The 22,609-nt window shown below is 39.5% G+C and overlaps 3 protein-coding genes and 1 long non-coding RNA gene across 15 annotated transcripts; 2 read left to right on the top strand and 2 right to left on the bottom strand.

Moving 5' to 3' along the window:
* Window positions 1-275: 275 nt before the first annotated feature.
* LOC131322073 (uncharacterized) lies at window positions 276-3,973 on the top strand. 3 transcript variants are annotated; one of them, XR_009198686.1, is made up of 3 exons: window positions 276-501; window positions 1,752-1,957; window positions 2,836-3,973. It is a non-coding gene; the product is annotated as an uncharacterized LOC131322073 (long non-coding RNA). The 3 variants fall into 3 exon arrangements; XR_009198685.1 differs by having other exon boundaries at window positions 326-527; XR_009198684.1 differs by lacking the exon at window positions 276-501 and having other exon boundaries at window positions 1,600-1,957.
* A 1,832-nt stretch (window positions 3,974-5,805) lies between these two features.
* On the top strand, window positions 5,806-18,682 carry LOC131322070 (pentatricopeptide repeat-containing protein At5g24830). 9 transcript variants are annotated; one of them, XM_058353206.1, is made up of 7 exons: window positions 5,806-6,021; window positions 6,180-6,322; window positions 7,282-7,476; window positions 8,098-9,889; window positions 17,696-17,778; window positions 17,884-18,041; window positions 18,203-18,682. In XM_058353206.1, exons 1-4 carry the CDS (start codon window positions 6,013-6,015, stop codon window positions 9,521-9,523), a joined length of 1,773 nt encoding a protein of 590 aa, XP_058209189.1. In that variant the 5' UTR covers window positions 5,806-6,012; the 3' UTR covers window positions 9,524-9,889; window positions 17,696-17,778; window positions 17,884-18,041; window positions 18,203-18,682. The 9 variants fall into 9 exon arrangements, with proteins under 9 accessions (XP_058209189.1, XP_058209188.1, XP_058209185.1 ...); XM_058353205.1 differs by having other exon boundaries at window positions 17,689-17,768; XM_058353202.1 differs by having other exon boundaries at window positions 17,689-17,778.
* LOC131322072 (uncharacterized) lies at window positions 14,474-16,898 on the bottom strand. The gene is made up of 2 exons (XM_058353208.1): window positions 14,959-16,898; window positions 14,474-14,644 (listed from the first exon to the last, which is right to left on the bottom strand). The coding sequence occupies exons 1-2, from the start codon at window positions 16,088-16,090 to the stop codon at window positions 14,610-14,612; spliced, it is 1,167 nt and encodes a 388-aa protein (XP_058209191.1). The 5' UTR covers window positions 16,091-16,898; the 3' UTR covers window positions 14,474-14,609.
* Window positions 18,683-19,861: 1,179 nt separating the features above from the next.
* Window positions 19,862-22,514, bottom strand: LOC131322069 (protein WHAT'S THIS FACTOR 9, mitochondrial). 2 transcript variants are annotated; one of them, XM_058353197.1, is made up of 2 exons: window positions 22,049-22,514; window positions 19,862-21,953 (listed from the first exon to the last, which is right to left on the bottom strand). In XM_058353197.1, the coding sequence occupies exon 2, from the start codon at window positions 21,919-21,921 to the stop codon at window positions 20,740-20,742; it is 1,182 nt and encodes a 393-aa protein (XP_058209180.1). In that variant the 5' UTR covers window positions 21,922-21,953; window positions 22,049-22,514; the 3' UTR covers window positions 19,862-20,739. The 2 variants fall into 2 exon arrangements, with proteins under 2 accessions (XP_058209180.1, XP_058209181.1); XM_058353198.1 differs by having other exon boundaries at window positions 22,193-22,480.
* Window positions 22,515-22,609: the final 95 nt, after the last annotated feature.

Below are 22,609 nucleotides of genomic sequence, written 5' to 3'. Positions count from 1 at the left end.
TCACCATGATCGAAACCCTTCATATTTCAGAGATTGTCAAGATCATAGACCTGAGAAGAAATTCATTGAATCGAGTACTCTTTGTCTTCTAATCAGAGACGATAAGTGTGATTTTTTTTTTGGAAAAATAGACTTGGCCACACTCTATCAAATCTGTTGTGTCGAACGACGGGGAGGAGCTGTTCAGAGTTTAGTAAAACGACGTCGGAAGCGGGTGTTCTTGGATCTGCAACGCGAGTTCCTCAAATTGTGTACTCGTTTCGACTGATCTCCATGATCTAAGATCTAAACCGTTAAAATTGTAGAGCTTGTGAAGTAGATAAACAATAAAGATCGTTTGAATCGAATTCCAAATGATGCATGATCGGAGATTATAAAGTGAATTTATTTTTATGAAAATAGATTTGGTAACATTGTATCAAACCTATTAAATTCACTCCGACGACGAAGGGACGTCCCCAACGGAAAAGTAAAAAGGATTGTCACTCCAGTGCTCAACAGGTCTGCTTCTCTCTCTCTCTCTAAAGGTATTCTTGGTCGATTTTCCTTTGGGATGTTGCCTGATTAATCGATTTTGTTTCCATTGCTCTGGAACTTGTGCTTCGAAATTCAACAAAACTTTGCGTTATATTCCAAGTGAATCAATGCACATATGCTTGTAGCTCTTTACGGTCCCTTTAGATGGTGAGAAAAGGTGAGATAAGAAAGGGGAGCTCTTTCTCACAAAATTTCACCATTTTTTATTAGATTGGGTGAGAAAGGGGAGGAGTCAATCAAAATATTTTATTTTGTACTTTTTATGTCCATTTCTCACCAAAATAGTTGATCCAAATAAGTGATTTGGCTAGAAACCAAAATCCTTTCTAAATTTTTTCTCTTGTAATAACTCCATCCAAAGGGGTTGTTAAAATTTCAAACCAAGTTCGAATAAGCTACTACTGGGCTCCTCTGGCCTGTGATATATGAAAAATCCAAACTACTTGAGATTGGCTCATGTTCGGTTAGATTAAAGCTCCTTTGAGATCGGCTCCTCTCCTAAACAAGCTAAGGTTGAACATATTTTGGGCTTGTGTATCAATGCACACATTTGCTTGTGCGTGTGATACTGGCATTTATATTATGGTGGGATTCGTACTTGCCCAAGAAGTTTTGTAGTACTACCATATGTCCAATCACCGTCTGCATTACCGTATCTTATGATTCGCTTAGCAATTTGTTCCTGTTTCAGAAAAAGAGAATATTTACCATTCCTATCTTGGTTCGACGGTTAATTGTTGTAGACATGTAATGAATCAATCAAGTATAATCCCCTGCTTCCTAAAGTTACCCCATAAACTATTCCCACAGTGCATTCCTGAAGTTTTGACGGTAAAAAATGTAGGTGGATCAGGTTATTGCCCCTTCATGGTTGTATTATCCTTAGATTATCCATTTTGAGGATTTCGAATGTTTTTTAACTATGAGGTTCAAGTTATGTCTTATCCTTTTGAGTAGTTGTTGTTATGGTGTTGTCAGCAATGGCTTAATCTGAAGCATCATTGAAAGATCGTTTATATGCTTATTTAGTGTTTGTTTGAATCAATTATCCAATGTGTTCTCCTGCCCCAGATCTGTGTATTGAAGTCGTTTTATCTTTAATTATACGGAAATCTTGCCGAGAGAAATCTGTTTGTTGAAAGTCGAAACTCCTCTTGGTGTTGTACCTCTAATCTAACCAAGATTAATGTACTTTTTTTTCTGGATTTTTGCAGGTTTGGAATATTTCCTTCGTGGGGTCTTTCTCAGAGGCTTTCTCACATTATAGGACACAATAGAGCTTGTGAAGTGTCTTTGACAGCCATGCCCTTAACTGCAGAACAAGCTGACAGGTGGGGTTTGGTGAATCGTCTTGTTGAGGAAACTGAATTGCTAAAGAAAGCCCGAGAAGTGGCAGAGGCTATGAGGACTGGGTGTTGAGGTACAAGTCAGTTAGTAATTATGGCCTCCAGCTGGACCTGGATCATGCCTTCGTATTAGAAAAGGGAGTTTTATCTTGTTCAAGTGTTTTACCTTGTTTAATCTTCATGCAATCTTTTTTAAGATTGAACTATAACCTGTTTTGTGTTTCATGACTTTTGATTCTAATCTAGTCTCACGGCTTGGTATAATATATCTAGAAGGTCCCCTTAGCTCTTTTAGTTACTTTTTCTGAAACCTCTTTAGTAATATAACAATTTTTGCCCACATTTTTGGATCTGCTTCTGCCTCCTTTCAGTCCCTTCATCCTTTTGGCCTTTGGGGGCATTTCTTTAGACCAATTGCATATGTAAAGTGCTTTATGATATTCCTTCTTGTTGACTGATTTTACGACCTTGAAAATCTTATTATCTTTGAGATTGGGGACTTAGAAGTAACTTTACTTAATGTGGCACACTTGCGTGATCATGGGGTCAACGTAGAACTAGACACCGAAAAATAGCGTTGTTTTTTGACCATTTAACTACTCGTGACCAACTTTGATTATGTTGCTATAAGCACCAAGTATAGGTTCGTATATTTGTCAGGCACTAGGCTAATTATGTACTGAAAATATTGTTTAATGTCAGCAGTATGTATTGATTGACGTTTTATACGCCTGCGTCTAGTTACTAGTCTACCAATTTAAACTGAAATACTGATATGCATTGCTGGAGGAGATAAATTGGCAAGGAAAAGACAAGTTTGGAAAATTCATTATAGCATTACAGTGGATTGTGGACCTCTGTTTTGACATCTCCTCAGTTGTATGTGTGAAAGCCATGGATGTTAATGTCTTAATGACATCATTCACCATTATTTGTCGTTACTGTTTTTCAGGAAAGGGGTCATGAATATTATGATGGAATGACCAAGGAGCAGTTCAAGAAAATGCAGGAGTTCATAGGTGGTCAGAAGAAACCTCCGTCCAAGGTCTAGATTTGATCGTTTACGAAATTTACCAAGGAGCTCTGAGGTGTCTGGTTCCAGTTAGTATATTCATGTTATGTGCCTTAGCCTTTCTCAGCATATGAAGGGGTATTTTTTCTCTTGATGCTGCTTGGGCTTGACTGATGCAGTAGAAGATGGGGTTCTATTATAGTACTCTTGATGCTGCATTTGGTCTTTCTCTCAACTGTTTTGATTTGGCTATGCTGCTGTGGATTTGGTGCTATTGGAATTTATGGGCTTCTATTTATCTCTATGGTCATCCCGGACTTCCACGTTTTGATTGTTCTGCTTAGTTGATGGATCTAAAGCAATTTGGTGATGTTATTTTGCTGCTTTTATGGTGTTGCCGTTGCTGCTTCTCAGTTGTTCCTATGCTGTTCTGCTTCTGAGGCGATTCTATGCCTAGTTGCAATCTTGGTGATCATGTTTTGTTGTAGTCTTTGAAGATTCTTGGTGATCGCGTATTGTTGCTCTTATCCCATTGCTCTGCTGCTGCTCCATGGTTTGCTCATAGGCTTGATATTGGTTCTGCTCATGTGCTGTGGTTTGATTGGCCTGGTTTTGTTCTCTTTCTGCAATGTATTCCTTTAGTCATGGATGTTGCTGCAATATTCCTTGGTCGAAGGTCTCAGTTGGGTTCAATGGTATATTCCTTGAAGGCTTTATGTTCTTTGAAGGTTATGCTCAAGGCTTTTCCTTCGGTTCAGTCTCCCCCTCTCTTCTGAGGAGGCTTTGATACGTCACTGGTGCTGGTGGAATTGATCAAGTTTACAAGCTCATCCTTGGTTCGCTTGCTGCTGCTGCTGTTTTTGTTTCTATTTTGATTTTTGCTCATTGCTTCTGTTTTCTTTGGTTTGGCTATATGCCTTGTTAGGAGTTGATTTCATCAACCTCCATATATTTCCTTTTGCCGATCGGAAAAAAGGTGGGAAAAGGATGAATGTTCCTGCAAATACGAAGAGAGATGTTCTGTGTTGAAAATCTTTGAGAGGTTTCCTTTTCGTGTATATTATGTGTGGTTTCTTAATTTGCTTTGATTTGGATCTGGTGATCATTAGCTATTGCCTATAGCGATAGAGATTGGCATACCTGTGATTTGCCTGGCCTTTCATGCATGTCTTATTATCTCAAGCAATAAAAGCAAAGAGATGCCAGGGTAAATGAGTCAAACATTCAGGAGGATGGATAAAGATGTCCTTTCATTTTCCTGATTTTCACACACAGAGAATGCTGATACCATAATTCGTGGTTTTTCCCTACTACTCATGTACTATCATTTTCCTGAATTGTTCAGTCATCCAATCCTTTTGTTTGGTTTGGTTTTGAACCAAGGTGGACTCGGGAAGCAGAATTGTTAGTAATATTTAGCCCTTGCAGAGAATATGTGATCTTGAAAAGAAAAGCTTGACTCGATTAGACATCGATAATGGTTCCGATGATTCATATTTGTGAAAGACACAGTGGACGGCAAATGTGATTTGTAAAGTTTAACCTTCAACTTTGTCATTCACGAATCTCTACCTATCTATCTATATCATATATTAAGCACGTGTATGACACATGACACACTCTTCTTCTTCTGAGAAAGTTAAAAAATTTTACAAAAATTTCATCAAAGCCACTAATAGCTCTCTCCCTCTATTGGTTTTCCACTTCAGAAAAAAAAACAAAATTTTCTTTTCAAACTTCCCCTTTCAACTTTCCTCAGATTTAACTCTCTATTTCGACACAAATTTTCACATTAATGTCAAATCGTACATCAATGAGAGATAAAATGTCAATAAACATAGCTTTTTTTTTTTTTTTTTCATGCTTCCCGTGCATAGCACGAGTACTGCCGCGCTCGTATGAGCTATACTCTAAGACATGTTCATGCAAATTTTCCGAGTAAGTTGATTTTTAATAAGAACACACTTCTTTGGAAAAAGCTATAATTAGATCACTATTATGGGCCCATATTTTTTGGCCGCGAATAATTACTCCTAGCTGCCAAGAATTATATTGGCCGCAAAAATTTACTCTTTGCCTCAAAGATTTACACCTGGCCGCGAAGAATTACTCATAACCGCAAGAAATTACTCTTAGCCGCAATAATTACTCTTGGCTGCCAATAATTACACCTGGTTGTAAATAATTACTCTTAGTCGCAAAAAATTACTCTTGGTTGTCAAAAATTACACCAGGTCGTGAAAAATTACTATTAACCGCAAAGAATTACTTAGTCGCGAAGAATAATTCTTAGCCGCAAAAAATTACTCCTGGCCGCAAAAAATTACTCTTAGCCGCAAAAAATTATACTTGACCGTGAAGAATTACTCTTGGCTGCAAAAAATTATACCTCAGGGCTCGTTTGGATGAGGTATTAGGTTTAGAGGTATTATGTATGAAGGGAGGATTGGATAGTAAGGGGTATTATGTAAGAAGGGTGGGTCCACATTGATGTGACGGGAGGATTAAATAATACTTGATTTGGATGAGGTATAAAATGGAGGGATAAGGTTGTTTTGTAGTTGAATGGAAGAAAGAGGGGGTATTATAAGGGGGGATTACACATAGCCGGCTCTCACCCTAGCCATGTGTAAGCCCCCCTTAGGGCGTATTAGGGGGGATTATGGAGGAGGGGGTATTAAGATATCCCCCTGTTTTTGGCTTGCCAAAGCACGCCATAGAAGAGGGCCCACGTATTAGAAGGGTGTATATTACAATACACCCTTCTATCGTGGCATCCAAACAGGCCCTGACTGCGAAGAATTACTTTTGCCCACAACGAATTAGAAATTACCGCGAAGAATTACTCCTTACTGCAAAAAAATTAGTCCCGGCTGCTAATAATGTAGTACATCTGGCTGCAGAGAATCGTCCAAAACTGATTCAAACTGAAAGATTGGGCCGAAGCCTGGTCCCCTAAAATACCCCTCTCTCATCAACCGCAAAACATCGCTCTCTCTCTCTCTCTCCTGCATCTCTATCCGCCGCTTCAACGCGTCGGACGGCATATCCCTGGCCGGAAACTCACGCCATCACGTCATTCAGTCGTTGGCTCAGATTCGTAGCCCAGGGCCCAAAATGCAAACGGTACTCTCTCTCTCTCTCTCTCTCTCTCTCTCACACACACACACAATACAAAATATATAGATATAAGCGTGCGCATATAGATATAGATACATGTATGGATTCATACATGTGTAAGCAAATATAGTGTTTACTTGGCACTGATATTTGTGGATTTTCAGCTCCTAATAGCAAGTGAAGAATCCCACATTGTTCTTCGGCTTGTCAACGGCGGCAGCCAAACCCTAGACTTCATCAAGGACTTTGTAGTCCGGATTGGTGACGTTATCTGCAGAAAACCCAATTTTGACCTTGTCGATCAAAGGTACCACAACCTTAGATACTATTATATTTTCACTGCTTCTACTTATAATTTGGTAGCTGATTTACGAAATTGGAAATTTTGATTATTATGAAAAATGCTAAAAACAGCCCACTGGGCTGTTGGCAACGGTTAAAAAGTATCAGAATATGTGAAAAGTGTTTGAAAGTGTATTGGAAAGTGTAAAAAATGCATTGAATGATGTTTTTTTTTTCTTTCTGTCTGGCCTTACTCAATTATTATTGACATTCGAAGGTGGACCTTATGCGTTCTAAGTTTTGACGCCATTGGGAGGAAAAAAATCCTGGTTTTGCCCTGCCTATTTGTATGCTTTATTACATACAAAATGTATGTGCGTATGTAGTTTGGCAGGTGCTTGTAAGTTTCTTCATCTTTTATGGGTTTTTTTTTGGTTTTCAAATTCAATCTTATTTATGCAAATTTCATGGTACCATTACTGCTCTCAGTGGGTATAATAGGCTTAGGAGAAGTAATTTGTTGAAGTTGTTAGTTTGTTCAGCAGCATTGCCCGTAATATTATAGCTTCCTTGTGTTTGAGTTTTGCTGTTTTTCATGATTTTTAAAGTTTCAATAATAAATCTAGAGACCCACACGTAAAGATCATGAAACGTTTGAAAAATGTATTCATATGGAAAACACAGAAAATGTTGTTAAAATCAGACAATAAAATTGTTGGTCCCGGTGAATAAGATTCAAGTTTAACAAGTTTTATCACATTTTATTTTTGTGTACAATTTAGTTATGACAGACATTAAAGGTGGCCTTATGAGTCCTAAGTTTTGACTCCGTCGGAAAAAAATCTTGGTTTTGTCCTTTGTCTATTTACAACCAAAATGTATGTGTTTGTGTAGTTTGGTGGGTACTTGTTTCTTCACCTTTTATGTTTTCAAATTCAATATTTAGTAGTTGGGACCACAACCTGCATTTGAGAATGTGTGTAGGATTTCCGAGCATAATGGAGTACTGCCTTGTGCGCTTCAAGCTATGATTGAGACCGTTGGTGATCAATGCCAGCTAAGGACTAAAAATTGGTTCTCGCGAAGAAAGGGTTGCAACAATGAAAGAGAGTCACAGCCAGTTTTCAATGTCTTGGACGCATTGTTGAAAGATAGTTTGGAGCGTTTGAAGACGATGAGGTTAGACTTTTGATCTTAGATCATGTGAAGTGGCTCAATGGAAAATTGTAGATTAAACTCTTCATTTCCATTAAATTAGATGCTATTGTTACTCAATTGAACTTTCATATTTCCATCTGCATTGATTCTCAGTTGAACTTGAAGCAGCAATATCTTTTGAATGAAAGTTTAAAAAATGTGTCTCCATTACTAAGGTTGTTTGAACTTGCTCAAGCGTCCATGGATCATTGCTTAGCTTGGGCACGCTATGTTATTCAATTGAAAGCTAATTTGTGGCAACTGTGTTAATAAAATTTCTCAAAGAGTGCTATCATGCCATTCTTTCACTCCTTGAAGTTCTATAGTTTCTGGAGCTGTGTACTAGATTTTCATTGTACTCACATGCTTTTTCTTTTGGAGCCAGGTTCTTTTTCAGAATTTGGTTGTTATCTTAAATGAAAAAGATAAGAAAACAGGAAATGGTTCTCATTTGTCTGGATGAGTGATACTAAGAGGTCTTTATCATTTGGTTTAGATTATGTTTTGCATATATATTGTATGGAAGTGATTTAATTCCTATACAATAAGTTTCTCTGAACTAAATAGAGTTCGTTTTGATATAAGTGAATGCCAACCATGTAGGGAATGCATATCATGGGGACACATGGGTTCAAGTTTTTGCTCATTGGAAGCCAATTACACGCAGCATGTAACAATTATTAGGACTTTGTGTTTGGAAGGTAAGCTGGGAGCAGCCATATGGCTTAAGAACAAGATGATTCATAATGATCTAGTTCCAGATATTATTACACACAATTATATTGTAAATGCTCTTTGCAAAGCTGGTGAATTGAAGAAAGCGGATTGGCTTGTTAGTGAGATGTTATATTGGGGTCCCAGTCCCACCTGTGCTACGTATAACACTTTAATGAAGGGCTATTGCCTTGTGGATAATGTGGATAGAGCCCTCGATCTTTTCTCTACGATGGGGAATAGAGGTGTTTTGCCAAATAGAGTTACCTGTAACGTTCTAGTCCATGCACTTTGCAAGAAAGGGCTATTGGAGGATGCTGTGAAACTTCTTGAAGAGATATTAGTTGATAATTGTTTTGACAAGGAAAGATCAAATTTAATCACTTCAACCATACTCATGGATGGTTACTTTAAGAGTGGAGATACGATGCAAGCTCTCGTCTTGTGGAATGATATGATCCGGAGGGGCTCCCAAATGGATGTTACTGCTTATAATGTGGTTATTCATGGATCTTGTTTGAGTCAAGATGTGACAGTTGCATATCAGTACTTATCTGAAATGCTTAAAAGTGGTTTTCTCCCTGATGTTTTCACTTACAATACTCTCATAAGTGCGCTTTGTAAGGAAGGAAAGACTGATGAGGCTTGCTATATCCACAGTGTTATGTCAAGATTGGGGGTTTTTCCAGATCAAATCTCATACAAAATGCTCATTACAGGCCTCTGTGTTCAGGGGGATGTAATGAAGGCTAGTGAATTTCTTCTTTCCATGTTAGAGAGTTCAATAGTACCCGAGCCTGTCATTTGGAATGCCATAATTGATGGCTACGGGAGAACTGGAGATACAAAAAAAGCTCTCTCCATTAGAGATCAAATGGTGAAATTTGGTGTCTTGCCAAACATATTTACTTACAATATATTGATTCATGCACACATAAAAGGAGGCAAAATTGCTGAAGCTTATTCTCTAAAGAAGGAAATGATCTTAAATGGTCTTTTCCCTGATTTGGTTACGTATAACCTGTTGGTTGGTGCTGCTTGTGGCATTGGAGACATTCGTTCTGCACTCCAGTTACATGATGAAATATTGAGGCGAGGTTATAATCCAGATATCATAACTTATACGGAACTCATCAAAGGCTATAGTTTGAAGGGTAAATTAATGGAGGCAGAAAAACTTTTTGCCATTGTGCAGAGGTCTGGTATACCCGTTGATCATGTACCATTTCTAATACTCATGAAAAAGTACTGCAAGTGGAGAGATCTTGACAGGGCATTTGACCTTTATCAAGTGTGGTGCGAAAGGGACAAATAATTGTGTGCGTTATTAACTGAGAACTGATGCCCCATAATGGCTTGTCCGTTACTGACCTTGAAACTGAGGGCCTGTTCAGGAATTGCTATGGCGTACTTCGAGCCAAATTCATTCTTGTTACTTAGCGTGGTTCTCTATAGAACTGACATGCTTTGATTTCAGAAAAGCCTCAGTCCTTGCTTTCTGTATAAAGGGAGATGGCCATACAAAGGATGCCAACCTACCAATTAGAATCTAGTCCAACGAAGGCATTCAATTGCTGAATAGGTTGAACCAGTTGATAATGTTTGCAAAGCATGGCCTGAATAATCACAACTTATAATGGTGGCAGTTTTCCCCTTGTATCAACCATTGCCTTTGTGGCAGGTATGTATTTTCACTAACATTCTGCTTTCTATTTGTATTTCAGCACTATTTCATTTTGATCTGCATACCCACACATTGTTGTTTCATGTATAAATGTATTGCAACCTCGAATGTAACCAGCTTTGTTTATAATAATGGTCTGGACAGTAGGAGGGGGACCAGCCTCATAGAATCTTATTTAGTTGAAGGAAAATGCTAATAACAGGCTGGCAGGAGGAGGACAAAAAAAATACAGTTTTATGTATTAAAGTGTCTTGAAAAGTTTATCAGATATTGTTATTTTTTTCTTTTGTTTTATTTTTTTCTTATTTTATTGACAACCCACTAATCGCATAACCGTTAGTTTAAGAGTATATCTCTAGCATGCACTATAACACGCATCCACACATTTTTTAGTGTCGGTACACAAGTGACTCGAGAGTAACCACCCTCCTAATTGTCCAAGAATAACATGTGCTAGTTCATCCAAATTACTATTGCAGTTTTAGTAAAGCAATTTCTGGGAACCTTTAATGGGAGACGTACACAACTCATACTCTTAACACTTAAAAGCATGCTTTTTCAACTTTAGTTCGATGGACTTCTCAACTTTAGTTCATGCAGTTAATACACAAGGATGGAACTGGGGGGTCTAGTGGCGGCGGCCGCCATGACAAGAATTTTAGAAATTGTAATTATTATATGTATACAAAAATTTATCCCCAACTTATATATAGTCTCGCCACCGCTAGATTTTTTTTTCATATTTTTTTTGTTATATACTAGTCCTAACTCTTCTATTTTTTTTTCAAGAAAGGAGACCCAAAAAAAGTATTCCAAAACTAAATTCAATGGGCCAAAGTGAAATAATTTAAAGGATGAGATGTAATTAAGGGAAAAAAAAACTTCACACTTTAACCCTGAAACAACTTAACCTAAAAAGTTAAAAGTTAGTCTTTTTTCGTACTCCTTGTGCCAATGAAAAATATCATTTACTAGAGTCGATGACTATTAATATTGTAATGGATCTTTTTATTTTTTTTAGTATGCATTTCACCACTGCTAGGGTAAAATCCTGGTTCCGTCCCTGATAATACATCTAGTTTAGCATGATAATCTATACCATTGTCCTTTTATGAATTAAATGATAAAGTTTCTCAACGATTGGCTTTCAGGCCAACTGATAGGATCCCATTGACAAGTAATTTAACGTTTCTTTTGTAATAAACTGGCATTCAGCTTATAGAGAGCGATTAGCTTGTGCCTATTTCATATAGTGTTCAAGTAATTGTTTACTTTAAAATTGAGGCCCCACCACACTGATTTGGGTTCCATAGAGTAGTGTAGCTTGTGATTTTTAAAAGGAGCAGCAGGACTATGAAAATAGTTGATAAGGAAGAAACATCGTTGACTTTTCCCTTAAGATGTGTTTCCTATATTCATTTTGGAGAGGAAGAGTTCACATATGGATCAAGCCATTTCAAAGAATACGAGAGCACTCAGAGTTAGCTTATATCCTCGAGCCACCACCTCCAACCCCCAATTCGAGAAATTGCCTGGGACACGATTTCAGTTTATGAGGCTTCCCTATTGAAAGATTACGATAGAATTGGAAAACCCAGAGTAATTAGGTTTATTTCTCATTACGTTATACTTATACAACTGTAATCAATAATTACACATTAGACCCTTATCTTCTAATCTACTTACATAAGAGATTAAATGTAAACTACAGCTAATTACATATAAACCCATAACTTAACACTCCCCTCAAGTTGGTGCAAAGATATCAATCAAGCCCAACTTGAACACAATAGGGTGAAAACTCTTACTACCAAGTCCTTTTGTGAATATGTCAGCTAGTTGATCTTCAGATCTCACAAAAGGCATACATATCAAACCCGCACTTAGCTTCTCCTTGATGAAGTGCCTGTCAATCTCTATATGCTTCGTTCTGTCATGTTGAACAGGATTATGAGCAATGTTGATGGCAGCTTTATTGTCACAGTAGAGTTTCATAGGACCATTATCATTAATTCCCAAATCACGTAACAAGGTTTGGAGCCACAAGAGCTCACAAACGCCATGAGCCATAGCTCTATACTCAGCTTCTGCACTAGACCTGGCGACCACTGATTGCTTCTTACTTCGCCAAGTAACCAAATTTCCCCCAATGAAAGTACAGTAGCCAGAAGTAGAGCGTCTATCATCCACAGAACCAACCTAGTCAGCATCAGTAAATGTCTCCAATCGCAGGTGACCATGGTTAGAGAACAAAATTCCCTTCCCTGGAGCTGATTTGAGGTACCTCAAGATACGATAAACTGCATCCAGATGCGAAGCACGAGGATCATGCATAAACTGACTAACAACGCTCACTGCATAAGTAACATCCGGTCGAGTGTGAGCTAAGTATATCAGTCGACCCACAAGTCGCTGATATCTCTCCTTGTCAGTGCACTCCCCCACATTGCCACTAAGATGATGATTCGCCTCAATAGGAGAATTTGCAGGTCTACAACCCAACATACCTGTTTCTTCCAAAAGATCAAGTATATACTTCCGTTGGGAGATAAAAATACCTCTATCAGACCTTGCCACTTCCATGCCAAGAAAGTATCTTAGTGATCCCAAATCCTTAATCTCGAATTCTTGAGCCAGACTAGATTTGAGATTAAGAATTTCATTCACATCATTTCCTGTCATTATTATATCATCAACATATACAATAAGGACAGCAATCCTACTAGCGCCTCCCTTGATGAACATAGTATGATCTGCATGGCTCTGTTTGTATCCAAACCTTAACATAGCTTTGGAAAACCTGCCAAACCATGCTCTCGGTGATTGCTTCAGCCCATATAAGGCCTTCTTCAATCTACACACCTTCCCTTCAGCCTCAAAGGAAGAAAAACCTGGTGGTACGTCCATATATACCTCCTCTTCTAACTCACCATGGAGGAATGCATTTTTCACATCAAACTGGTGAAGGGGCCAGTTCAAATTGGCAGCACAAGAAAGCAGAGCTCGTACAGTGTTCATCTTTGCTACTGGTGCAAACGTCTCCTCATAGTCAATACCATAGGTTTGAGTAAAACCCTTGGCAACAAGTCTCGCCTTGTATCTCTCAACTGTACCATCAGCATTCTGCTTAACAGTGAAAACCCACTTGCATCCTACTGATTTCTTTCCTCCTGGAAGTGATACTAGCTCCCAAGTGCCATTCTTTTTCAAAGCTGTCATCTCTTCTACCATAGCTCCTTTCCACTTAGGTATTATGAGTGCATCCTGCCAATTCTGTGGAATACATATAGAAGAAAGAGACGAAACAAATGCATGGTACGAAGGAGATAAACGATCATAAGAGACAAATTGAGAGATGGGATGTTGAGTACATGACCTAACACCTTTCCGAAGAGCAATAGGAAGATTATCAGACTCAATATAGGGAGGTTCAATAGGAGAAGATTCATTACCAGATAAGTCAGCTGAGGAATCCGGAACTGGAGCAGGGGATTGTAATTGACAAGGTGGTATTACACATGAGGACTTTCCTTTCTTCTGTCTAATGTAGGTCTTTAAGTTAGACCCTTTCAGCCATTGTGGTAGTTCCTCAATATTGTCACCAACGTCATGAGTTGCTCCTTCAGCAGATATTGATTCCTCTCTAACTTGTTTCATCTCCCCCTCACCATGATTATAAAATGAGGTAAACATCTCTTCCTCCCTCATCTCTTCCTGCCGATGCTCCCCCTGAAGAGATGGAGTGGAGGGAGAGTAAAAAGACACTGTTTCCCAAAAAGTAACATCCATAGAGACATAAAACTTTCTAGAGCGAGGATCATAACATTTATAGCCTTTCTGGGTAGGAGAGTACCCAATAAAGACACATTTATGTGCTTTAGGACCTAACTTGCCTCCAGAGGGATGAGGGACATGAACAAAACACACACAACCAAACACCCGCGGTGGGAGAGTGGTGACACGAGAACTGTGAGGAAGACACTCGATAGGAGTTTTGAACTGAAGAACACTAGATGGCATACGGTTGATAAGATAAGTAGCAGTCAAAATCGCCTCTCCCCAAAAACATTTAGGAACATTCATGGTGAATAAAAGAGAGCGAGCTACCTCAGCAAGATGACAATTCTTGCGTTCAGCAACTCCATTTTGTTGTGGAGTGTCAACACAAGTCGTCTGATAAAGAATGCCATTTTCTTCTAGGAATGCCCTAAAATTCCTATCTATATACTCAGTTCCATTGTCACTATGGAGAATTTTAATATTCGTATCAAATTGAGTGCGTACCATGGCATAAAAAGATTTAAAACAAGAAAAGACGTCACTTTTTGACTTAAGTAAATACACCCAAGTAACACGAGAATAACAGTCAATAAAAGTGACAAACCATCGAAAACCTTTAAGAGAGGTAACAGGGGAAGGACCCCAAACATCAGAATGGATAATTGTAAAAGGAGACGCACTCCGTTTATTAATAGGTGCATAAGATGAATGTTTATGTTTTCCAAACTCACAGGCTTCACAAAAAAACTGACTCCTAGAACAATGCTTTATTAAATTAGGAAAAAGTTTCTCTAAAATTCTAAAGGAGGGATGACCCAATCTACGGTGCCACTGATGTAACATAGTAAGAGCTGGACCCGTATCTGCTTGTAGAGCAAGACCACATGACATGGGTGGATGAGGTGCAGACTCCAAAAAATAAAGGCCACCATGTGATTTACCACTGCCAATCACCGTCCCCGTATCCAGTTCCTGAAAGACACAATGAGTAGGAAAAAAGGTCACGGAACAATTTGGAGAACGAGTAAGGCTACTAACAGACATAAGATTAGTGGCAAAGTTGGGAATATGTAAAACTGAAGAGAGAGAAATAGAGGGAGAATAACGAACGGAACCCTTCCCTGAGATAGCAGAGAATGACCCATCTGCTATTCGGACCTTATCCTTACCAGAACAAGTAGAGTAAGAATCAAATACAGAGGAACACCCAGTCATATGATCTGAGGCACCAGAATCTATAATCCAAGGAATAGCAGAAGAGGCAGTAAATGCACTAGCCGGAATACCTGTGTGAGCAAAATAGGATGAAGTAGGAGCTGCTGTGGAAGAGGAAGCTATAGTAGATGGAGAATCAGCCTGTGCCATAAGGCGCCTGAGAGTTTGTATCTCCCCGTGAGAGAAACCACCAACTTGATCAAATGACCCCGGAATCCCAGAATCAGGCAAGGTGCCAACTGTAGATTCCGAAACATGGGCCTGGGCCCGAGAACGCATCGGACCACGACCATAGTTACCGCATCCACCTCCTCGCCCACGAGAAGGCTTCCCATGTAGCTTCCAACAAAAATCTCTGGTATGACCAGTGTTGTGGCAATAATCGCACTGGAGTGACGCACGATCAGGAGGCCCGTTGCGAATGCCAGACTGCGACTTGCCACCCTGGAGAATAGGCCCACTATCGGAACCAAAATGAACCTGAGGAGTAGCAACCAGGGCAGAACGATCAGAAATAGGAGGGTGCAACATAGCACCCCTCCTACTCTCCTCCTGCTGAACAATAGAATAGGCCTCTCCCAATGATGGAAACGGAACACGACTCAACACCTGCACTCTAATTGGATCAAGTTCCAAATCAAGACCAGCAAGAAAGTCATAAACACGCTCTTTCTCCATCCTTTTTAGCCAATTAGCAGCATCCACATCACAAACAGCCTGAAAGCCCTGATAATAATCAAATTCCCCCCAAGCTCCACTCAGGTCAGCAAAGTATACAGCGACGGAGCGATGATTTTGTTCCAATGTACGGAGTCTTTTCCTCAACTCAAAACACTGTGCATCATTACCTTGTTGCGAATAGGTTTGGGTTGCAGTTGTCCAAATTTGATACGGAGTATTAAGAAGCAGGAAAGTATGGCGAATATCAGCTCTCATGGAGTTAAATAACCAGGTCATGACCAATGATTTCTGAGATTTAAACTTCTTAAGTTCAACAGTCTCAACAGGTGGAGTAACAGGGCTCTCAATGAACTCTGACATCCCTTTGGCCTCAATAGCTAAAGTAAAAGTGCGAGACCAAATCAAATAATTGGTACCATCCAATTTAATATGACAAATATCCAGAGGATAGTTTTCCAAAGTCCCTACATGATTCAACTCATCCTTTGTACTAGCGGAAGTCTTGTTTTTACCCTCTGACATCTTAATAGTAGAACAACAACCCCAAATACACAATATTCAATTAACCCAGCAGTACACAGCCTTAAAGCAACACAAATCACAGTAAATAGGTGTGACCCAGCCGAAAGCAAGCGTAAACAAACACAAATTCGACCTCCCAGAGACAGATTAGAGCACTTACCACTGTATGACTGCTGAAACAGTGTTAAAAAAGGCTAAATGAGATCTGAAAAACAAGCCGGAACAGATTGGGTTTCGTTCAATCAAACAGAAACTGCAAACCGAGAACCTTCGAGTATCAAAGTGGACAGAACAAGGACTTGCGAGCGCCGAAATAGCTCAGCTGATCTGACCCAGTCAATTTCAAAGGCAAACGGCAGAGATAGGCTCGAGATTGGAGGCTGTCGTTGCTCAAGATTGAAGGCTGTAGTCGAGATTGGAGACAAGTCTGTCAGAGGATATGATTTAATCGACCTAAAGGATCAGCAATAGAAAGATCGATCGATATTGCCATTGCCGTGGGTGAAAAAAAAAACTCCTGGTCCACGACTTCAGGAAGATGACCGGATGAAGTTTGACGTTGGTAGAAGTCCAACGTTGGCTTCTTGTGTGCAACCCACCAACGGACGATGATGACCCACGGACGCCCTAGGTACGTCGATGCTTTGATACCATGAAAGATTACGATAGAATTGGAAAACCCAGAGTAATTAGGTTTATTTCTCATTACGTTATACTTATACAACTGTAATCAATAATTACACATTAGACCCTTATCTTCTAATCTACTTACATAAGAGATTAAATGTAAACTATAGCTAATTACATATAAACCCATAACTTAACACCTATGCTCCATTCAATGTTGCATTAAGTAGGACTTTAAGTTATGAAAAATGAAATTTGATAGGAAAAGTTTACTACAGAAGACTGCCATCATGTTGAAATTCTAAGTACAGGTGAGGAATTCTGACAGAGAGAACTTATGTGTTGATGCTCTAGTATTGATCCACTGGTTGAGCTTATTGCAAGATGTGCATCTGGCGCAAGATGGATACTTGTAAAGAGGAGTGACCATATTTTTATGTTGCTTCCCTTTGACCCTTCTAAAAATGATTCACATGTGGAGCTTTCACCATATCCCATGAAGTAGAGGAAGAAGGGACTTTTAGAAACAAGTATACGAGGAGAATCGTGGTTCTGCATCAGCTGGTTTGTTATAAACATGTATGAGCAATTTATCCTCAATCATTGCATGTATATTTCTATTTGTGTCCCTTGCAAATGTCCATAGCTACATTTCAATTCAGTGATGATCTTAGGAATCACATTGCGAAGGTCTTTTTGTAAGGCTTGCAAAGACATTGGCCGGTTATTCGGTTGTAAAATTGCCTCCTAAGTCCTAACATTTAACTGTTATGGGGTTCAAAGGTTCCTCTCGTTCAGGTCCGTCTTTATTGGAAGGAGAGGATAACAGTTTGTCTGTATTCTATTTTCTGTCGTCTTCCTCAAACTCTTATGACATGTGAAGAATTTTATCCGCAATGCATGTCCTATCATTTTCTAAGCCTAGCTATGGTATCATTTTCCGTAGGCCTACTGAATAACCACTTGTACAGCATCCAGAATTCGATTGAAGGCCTGTACTGGAAGCAGCTTGACTTAAACTACCCTGGCATGCCTGATTCAATGGTGCATGGTGCAATGAAGTGCGTTTGAGTGCATTTGTAAATAGTAAGTATTAAAAGGGGGGAGAGGGAAGGAGGGAGGGTTTCAGAGCTAGTGCGCTTTTTAAACCCGTTGTCTTATTTCAGGTGCACCATGGATTTTATTTTGCATACAACACATCTGTTCGCCCTTGTACTGTGAATGCTGTTAAAAGAGTGAAGCAATTGTATTGCATTGATATTATGGGTTACTGACCATTCAATGGGAGGGTGCTGTGGCTGCTCTTTATGGACTGGATCTCACGGTAAATCATGATGAAGCCTTTCTTGATTATTTGACTACATAGTTATTGTTGCTTAAATTATTTTTGGACATGATTTATCAAGAACTGAACTGGATTACGTTTTCAGCATGACATTAATGAGTAATAAAGTATACTAATTAATCATTATTTCTTTTGACTAGGTTGCTTGCTTGTGTCTATCAGGACATTGGAATTGGGGCCTGACTGTGTTATATACGGAGCGAAGTTTCGTGTGGATGTTACACATAAATTTCCAGAAATTTGGTTCATGGGATGAAGCCAACAATGTTTGGAACTTGAACTTGGCTTGGCACCTTCCATGCCCGTTCTAGTGGACGAAAGCCTTGTTCCATCATTGCCAACAGTCTAAGGATGTCAACCTAGCCCTGACACTTCACACACCAAAAATGTTCTTGGATGGTCTCAATGTGACCTTAATTTTGTTTGGTTTGTACTTGGTGGTACTATGTCGCTCCTTTTCCAATTTATTGTTATGTATCCCATGCCCATTTAGACGTTGGAACAGTGTTGTGTTAAATGCCCCCATGCACAATGACAGGTTGCAAATTCTTATGTTTATGTAATGGTTTTGTTTGAGCTGCCATGGACAATTAGACAAGCTCTGTTGAGTTCTGGCATAACGGATGTGGTTTGGATTTTAGCATTAGTTCATTTCTTACTTCTGGAGATCGAGGGTATGTATCATGCTCAGGTTCTGTATTTCATTTTGGAGGCAGTGCATTTGATTTTCTGGGTTTTTTTTTTTTTTTTGACAAACAAGATAATCCCATTTATATAGAATATAAAAACAAAGTGAATTGGAACTCCATCGGTCCGAAAATACAAGAAAAACTACTAAAATATACCAAAAAAAACAAAACAAAAAATACAACGGCGGTGTCGGAACCTAGAAGGAGGGTGGAGAGTCCATGAAATCCAAAGTGGTAAGTTTGTTCTCGATGCATAGGCTAGATGAGGACTGAAAGCTTGGAGCCAGCTGAGCAATTTGCTAGGGTACAGGAAAGTTTTTCCGAAAATGTCCACGAAAGAGAAATGAATGGTTCAAATTCACTTTGATATTGGCAGATTCATTTCTCTTTCCTAAACATCAGAGTGAATCTAAACCTTTCCTTTCTCTTTTCCGGACATTTTTGGGAAAACTTTTTCAGGATCCCGAAATTTTCGGATTCTGTACCTCTTGTATAACCTAATCCCTGTATGGTCTAAACTCCAAATACTCAGAATGGGCATTAAGCTATACACTCTTGCAATTCAGCAAGTAAGCACATTTTCGCTCTGGTCAGTGAAAGTTCGCAATTTGTTTCTTCACTTTATGGTGCTCTTATTTTTGCCTTGAGATGGGTTTTGAGAGGACCAGCAGCCGGCTGTTTGGCGTCGGATGTCTCACTTCTGCCAGAACTTTCCAATCTATCAACTCCATGATCTGCCAATAATTGAAATGCATTTAGCTTGAAGAGTCTGAAAAACATAGCTTCACAGTTTTGGATTGCCTTGCCTACATTGGCACTAAGTTTTCTTTTCTTTTAGCGTTTTTTTTTTTTGGCACAAGAAAGAACTCAATTAACATTACTACTGCCCGCATAATTTGACTCTTGGGGTCAAGCCACAAGGAAGTATTTCTTGTGAATTCCCTAGTATCTTTGTCCAGGTGTGGTTTACCTGTCTTTGACTGGCCCGGGGAGGAGATTATTTGAGGTGCGTGGAAGCTGGCCGGACACCTCTCAGGCTCTCACCATCAAACCAAAAAAACAAAAGAATACCACAGCAACAAGTCAATATACAGCCCCAAGAAAGCTGGAGACGGAAATACGAAATACATAACCTAGATGAAGCACTAGCTAATGGCAAGAATTATGCAGCAGTAAATCCATTCCTACACAGGCTACACAAGCTCAATGGCTTCCAACCAGTATCACAAAAAGGAAAAGATGCGTCTGCTGCAACAGGAATCCACGAAGTTGCAGTAAAATTTGACATAGCAAGATCTTGTGAAACATAGCTTTTCTGATAAAGGGAAATGCTGCATGAGTTAAAAGAGTGAACCGTAACATAAAATCATAAAGCCGAAGGGCTCCAATTCCTGGACTCTCCCTACTTTCATCCAACTGAAACTAAGAATCAGTCGTTACTCGAATTGTAACAGTTACTTGCATTCCTCACATTCATCGGATCTGTTATCCTCCATCCAACTCTTTGGAGTTAAAATCCATTCAAATGATACGGGGTTATTGTGCCCTTAAAATGTACCTTAATGCGAAAGCAAGGGACTACCCTTAGTCTGAGAAGGTAAATTGTGGTTTTAACTTCTGTTACCATGTTTGCTTTGGTGATCAAAATCTGACGGATGCTGCAAAATAAATATCACTGCATACTATGGATGATAGTCCATCCATCCATTCATGTATATACACACATGCATGTATACCAACACAAGCGTATATTTGCTGAAAGGAGAACATGATGTGCTAAACCTTCGTATATTCACTTCATTTGATGAAAAATCAAACTGACTTGAATCTTTGGCTTTGATCAATCAAGCAATCGGATGTTAGTCGATATGCCTTGATCTGAGTTCCATCCGACTATTCCCACTTGCCAACCTCTTAACCTCCCGGTTTTATAAGCTATAGTATGGTTTCAGATTCCATTCAAAACAAGAGGTCAGTTAAGAACAAGATTATACTATTTCTGTTCTGTCCTCTTCTACGTAATCCAGGTCTAATTTTGGGCGCTCATTTTGACTATCGACAGGGCGATTATTCATCCTCCTCCGTTTCAAAATAACCTCCGATTGCATCATTAGATTGATGTACTTCTTCCTTACCGTTGACAGAGGATGAGCCTCTGTAAATGACTTATCACAGTAAGCTTCTTTCAATATAGCCGTGCAAGTCTTGTTCCTCAAAGACAGATAAAACATGTGGGGATGCCGCTCAAATGCCTTGTGAACTTTCTGTGGCAGTCCAAGATACTTCCTAAGGCACAGAAGCTTCTTCCTCTCAGCAGAATGCTCAACAAAGAGACTAAGCAACTCATGAAGCACACCCACAACCCGTTTCTCTGAAACATCGCTATCAGTACTCAAACCCAAATAATCCTCATACGGTGAGACATACGGAAGCTTCTGAAACTCATACAACCAATCCGAAATCTTCTGCTTCATCCTCAAACCCTTGGGTGGAAAAAATGGAAACGGCATTGCCTCCATCGGTCCCCCACCGTACCCACCTCTCTTCATCCCATTCTTTTGCATTACAGACAGAACCCTAATCTCACTCTCAACAGCCAATCCCTTCAACCCATCTTCCATCTCCACAACTTGAAAAGAACCATCAAGATTCCTTTCGGGGTCTTTCAGAAACTCATCCGGCAATCCCAAATACCACTGCAACCCCTGAATTATCTTTACTGGTAACCTCTTCTCACCACTCATCAAAACCAACTTCTTCAACCTACCTAACAAATCACCCTTACAATCCCTATAAATCTCACACTCCTCTCTATCAATCTCAACAGCTTCTCTAGTCAGCCTAAACCACGGGAGGTTGTACTCGGGTCCGGTATACTCCTCAAATACAGATGGGTATTGTCTCAAGAACCTAGCAACCTTAACTGGTACCCCTAACTCTTTGTCTCTCTTCGACACGGCCCAGATGGGTACGCACCCGTCGGGTGCCATGGAGATGCAGTTCTTGAGAGCTATTAAGGGTTTGAGCTGAATGGATTTGTGGATGGACTCGATTGAGTCGAAGTATGAGTCTTTCTTCCATTTCATGTACACATCTACGTAGGTGCATTTTTGGGTGTATGTGTAAAAAGCAGGTAGTTGTTTTCTGAGGTTTCGACTGAAGAACAACATACTATTTGTGTTCGTAAGTACGGGTTACTGACCTGTAACAGAGAATTAGGGAAGATTCCCAAATCAGTTTCACTTCTTCAAATTTTAACAGAAAATTAGGGAAGAACTAGACATATTTGAAATCTACCTTCCTTCGTCGATATCCAAGTGAGGCGGCGGCGGCAGGGTTATCAGTGGTGGCGTCGAACGAAGGGGGAATTTTGTTTGAGCAAAAAATCAATTAATCAGGCAACATCCCAAAGGAGAATCGACCAGAGAGAGAGAAGCAGACCTGTTGAGCAATGGAGTGGGAATCCTTTTCCTTTTCCGTCGGGGACGTCCCTTCCTCGTCGGAGTGAATTTAATGGGTTTGATAGAGTGTGGCCAAATCTATTTTCATAAAAATAAATTTACTTTGATAATCTCCGATCATGCATCATTCAGAATTCGATTCAAAAGATCTTTGACACTGTTTATCTTCTTCACTAGCTCTACAATTTGAACGATTTCGATCATGGAGATCAGTCAAAACGAGATCACAATTTGACGAACTCGCGTTGCAGATCCAAGAACGCCGGCTTCCGACGTCGTTTTACTAAACTCTGAACTGCTCCTCTCCGTCGTTCCACACAATAGATTTGATAGAATGTGGCCAAGTCTATTTTTGCAAAAAAAAACATCACACTTATCGTCTCCGATTATGATTCAA

This window comes from Rhododendron vialii, chromosome 4a, assembly GCF_030253575.1.
Source record: "Rhododendron vialii isolate Sample 1 chromosome 4a, ASM3025357v1".
Taxonomy (NCBI): Eukaryota; Viridiplantae; Streptophyta; class Magnoliopsida; order Ericales; family Ericaceae; genus Rhododendron; species Rhododendron vialii.
The sequence above is the reverse complement of the archived record's forward strand: the minus strand, read 5'-3'. Positions and strand labels throughout refer to the sequence as shown.

Bases quoted from the DNA above. Each gene is read 5' to 3' on its own strand.
- LOC131322070 (XM_058353207.1), top strand. The intron at 6,323-7,281 runs GTACCACAACCT...GAATGTGTGTAG, and splicing joins TTTGACCTTGTCGATCAAAG to GATTTCCGAGCATAATGGAG. The intron at 7,477-8,097 runs GTTAGACTTTTG...CCAACCATGTAG, and splicing joins GAGCGTTTGAAGACGATGAG to GGAATGCATATCATGGGGAC.
- LOC131322069 (XM_058353197.1), bottom strand. From the start codon at position 21,921: ATGTTGTTCTTCAGTCGAAACCTCAGAAAACAACTACCTGCTTTTTAC.
- LOC131322072 (XM_058353208.1), bottom strand. From the start codon at position 16,090: ATGTCAGAGGGTAAAAACAAGACTTCCGCTAGTACAAAGGATGAGTTG. The intron at 14,645-14,958 runs GTATTCCGGCTA...TGTGTCTTTCAG, and splicing joins ATCCTATTTTGCTCACACAG to GAACTGGATACGGGGACGGT.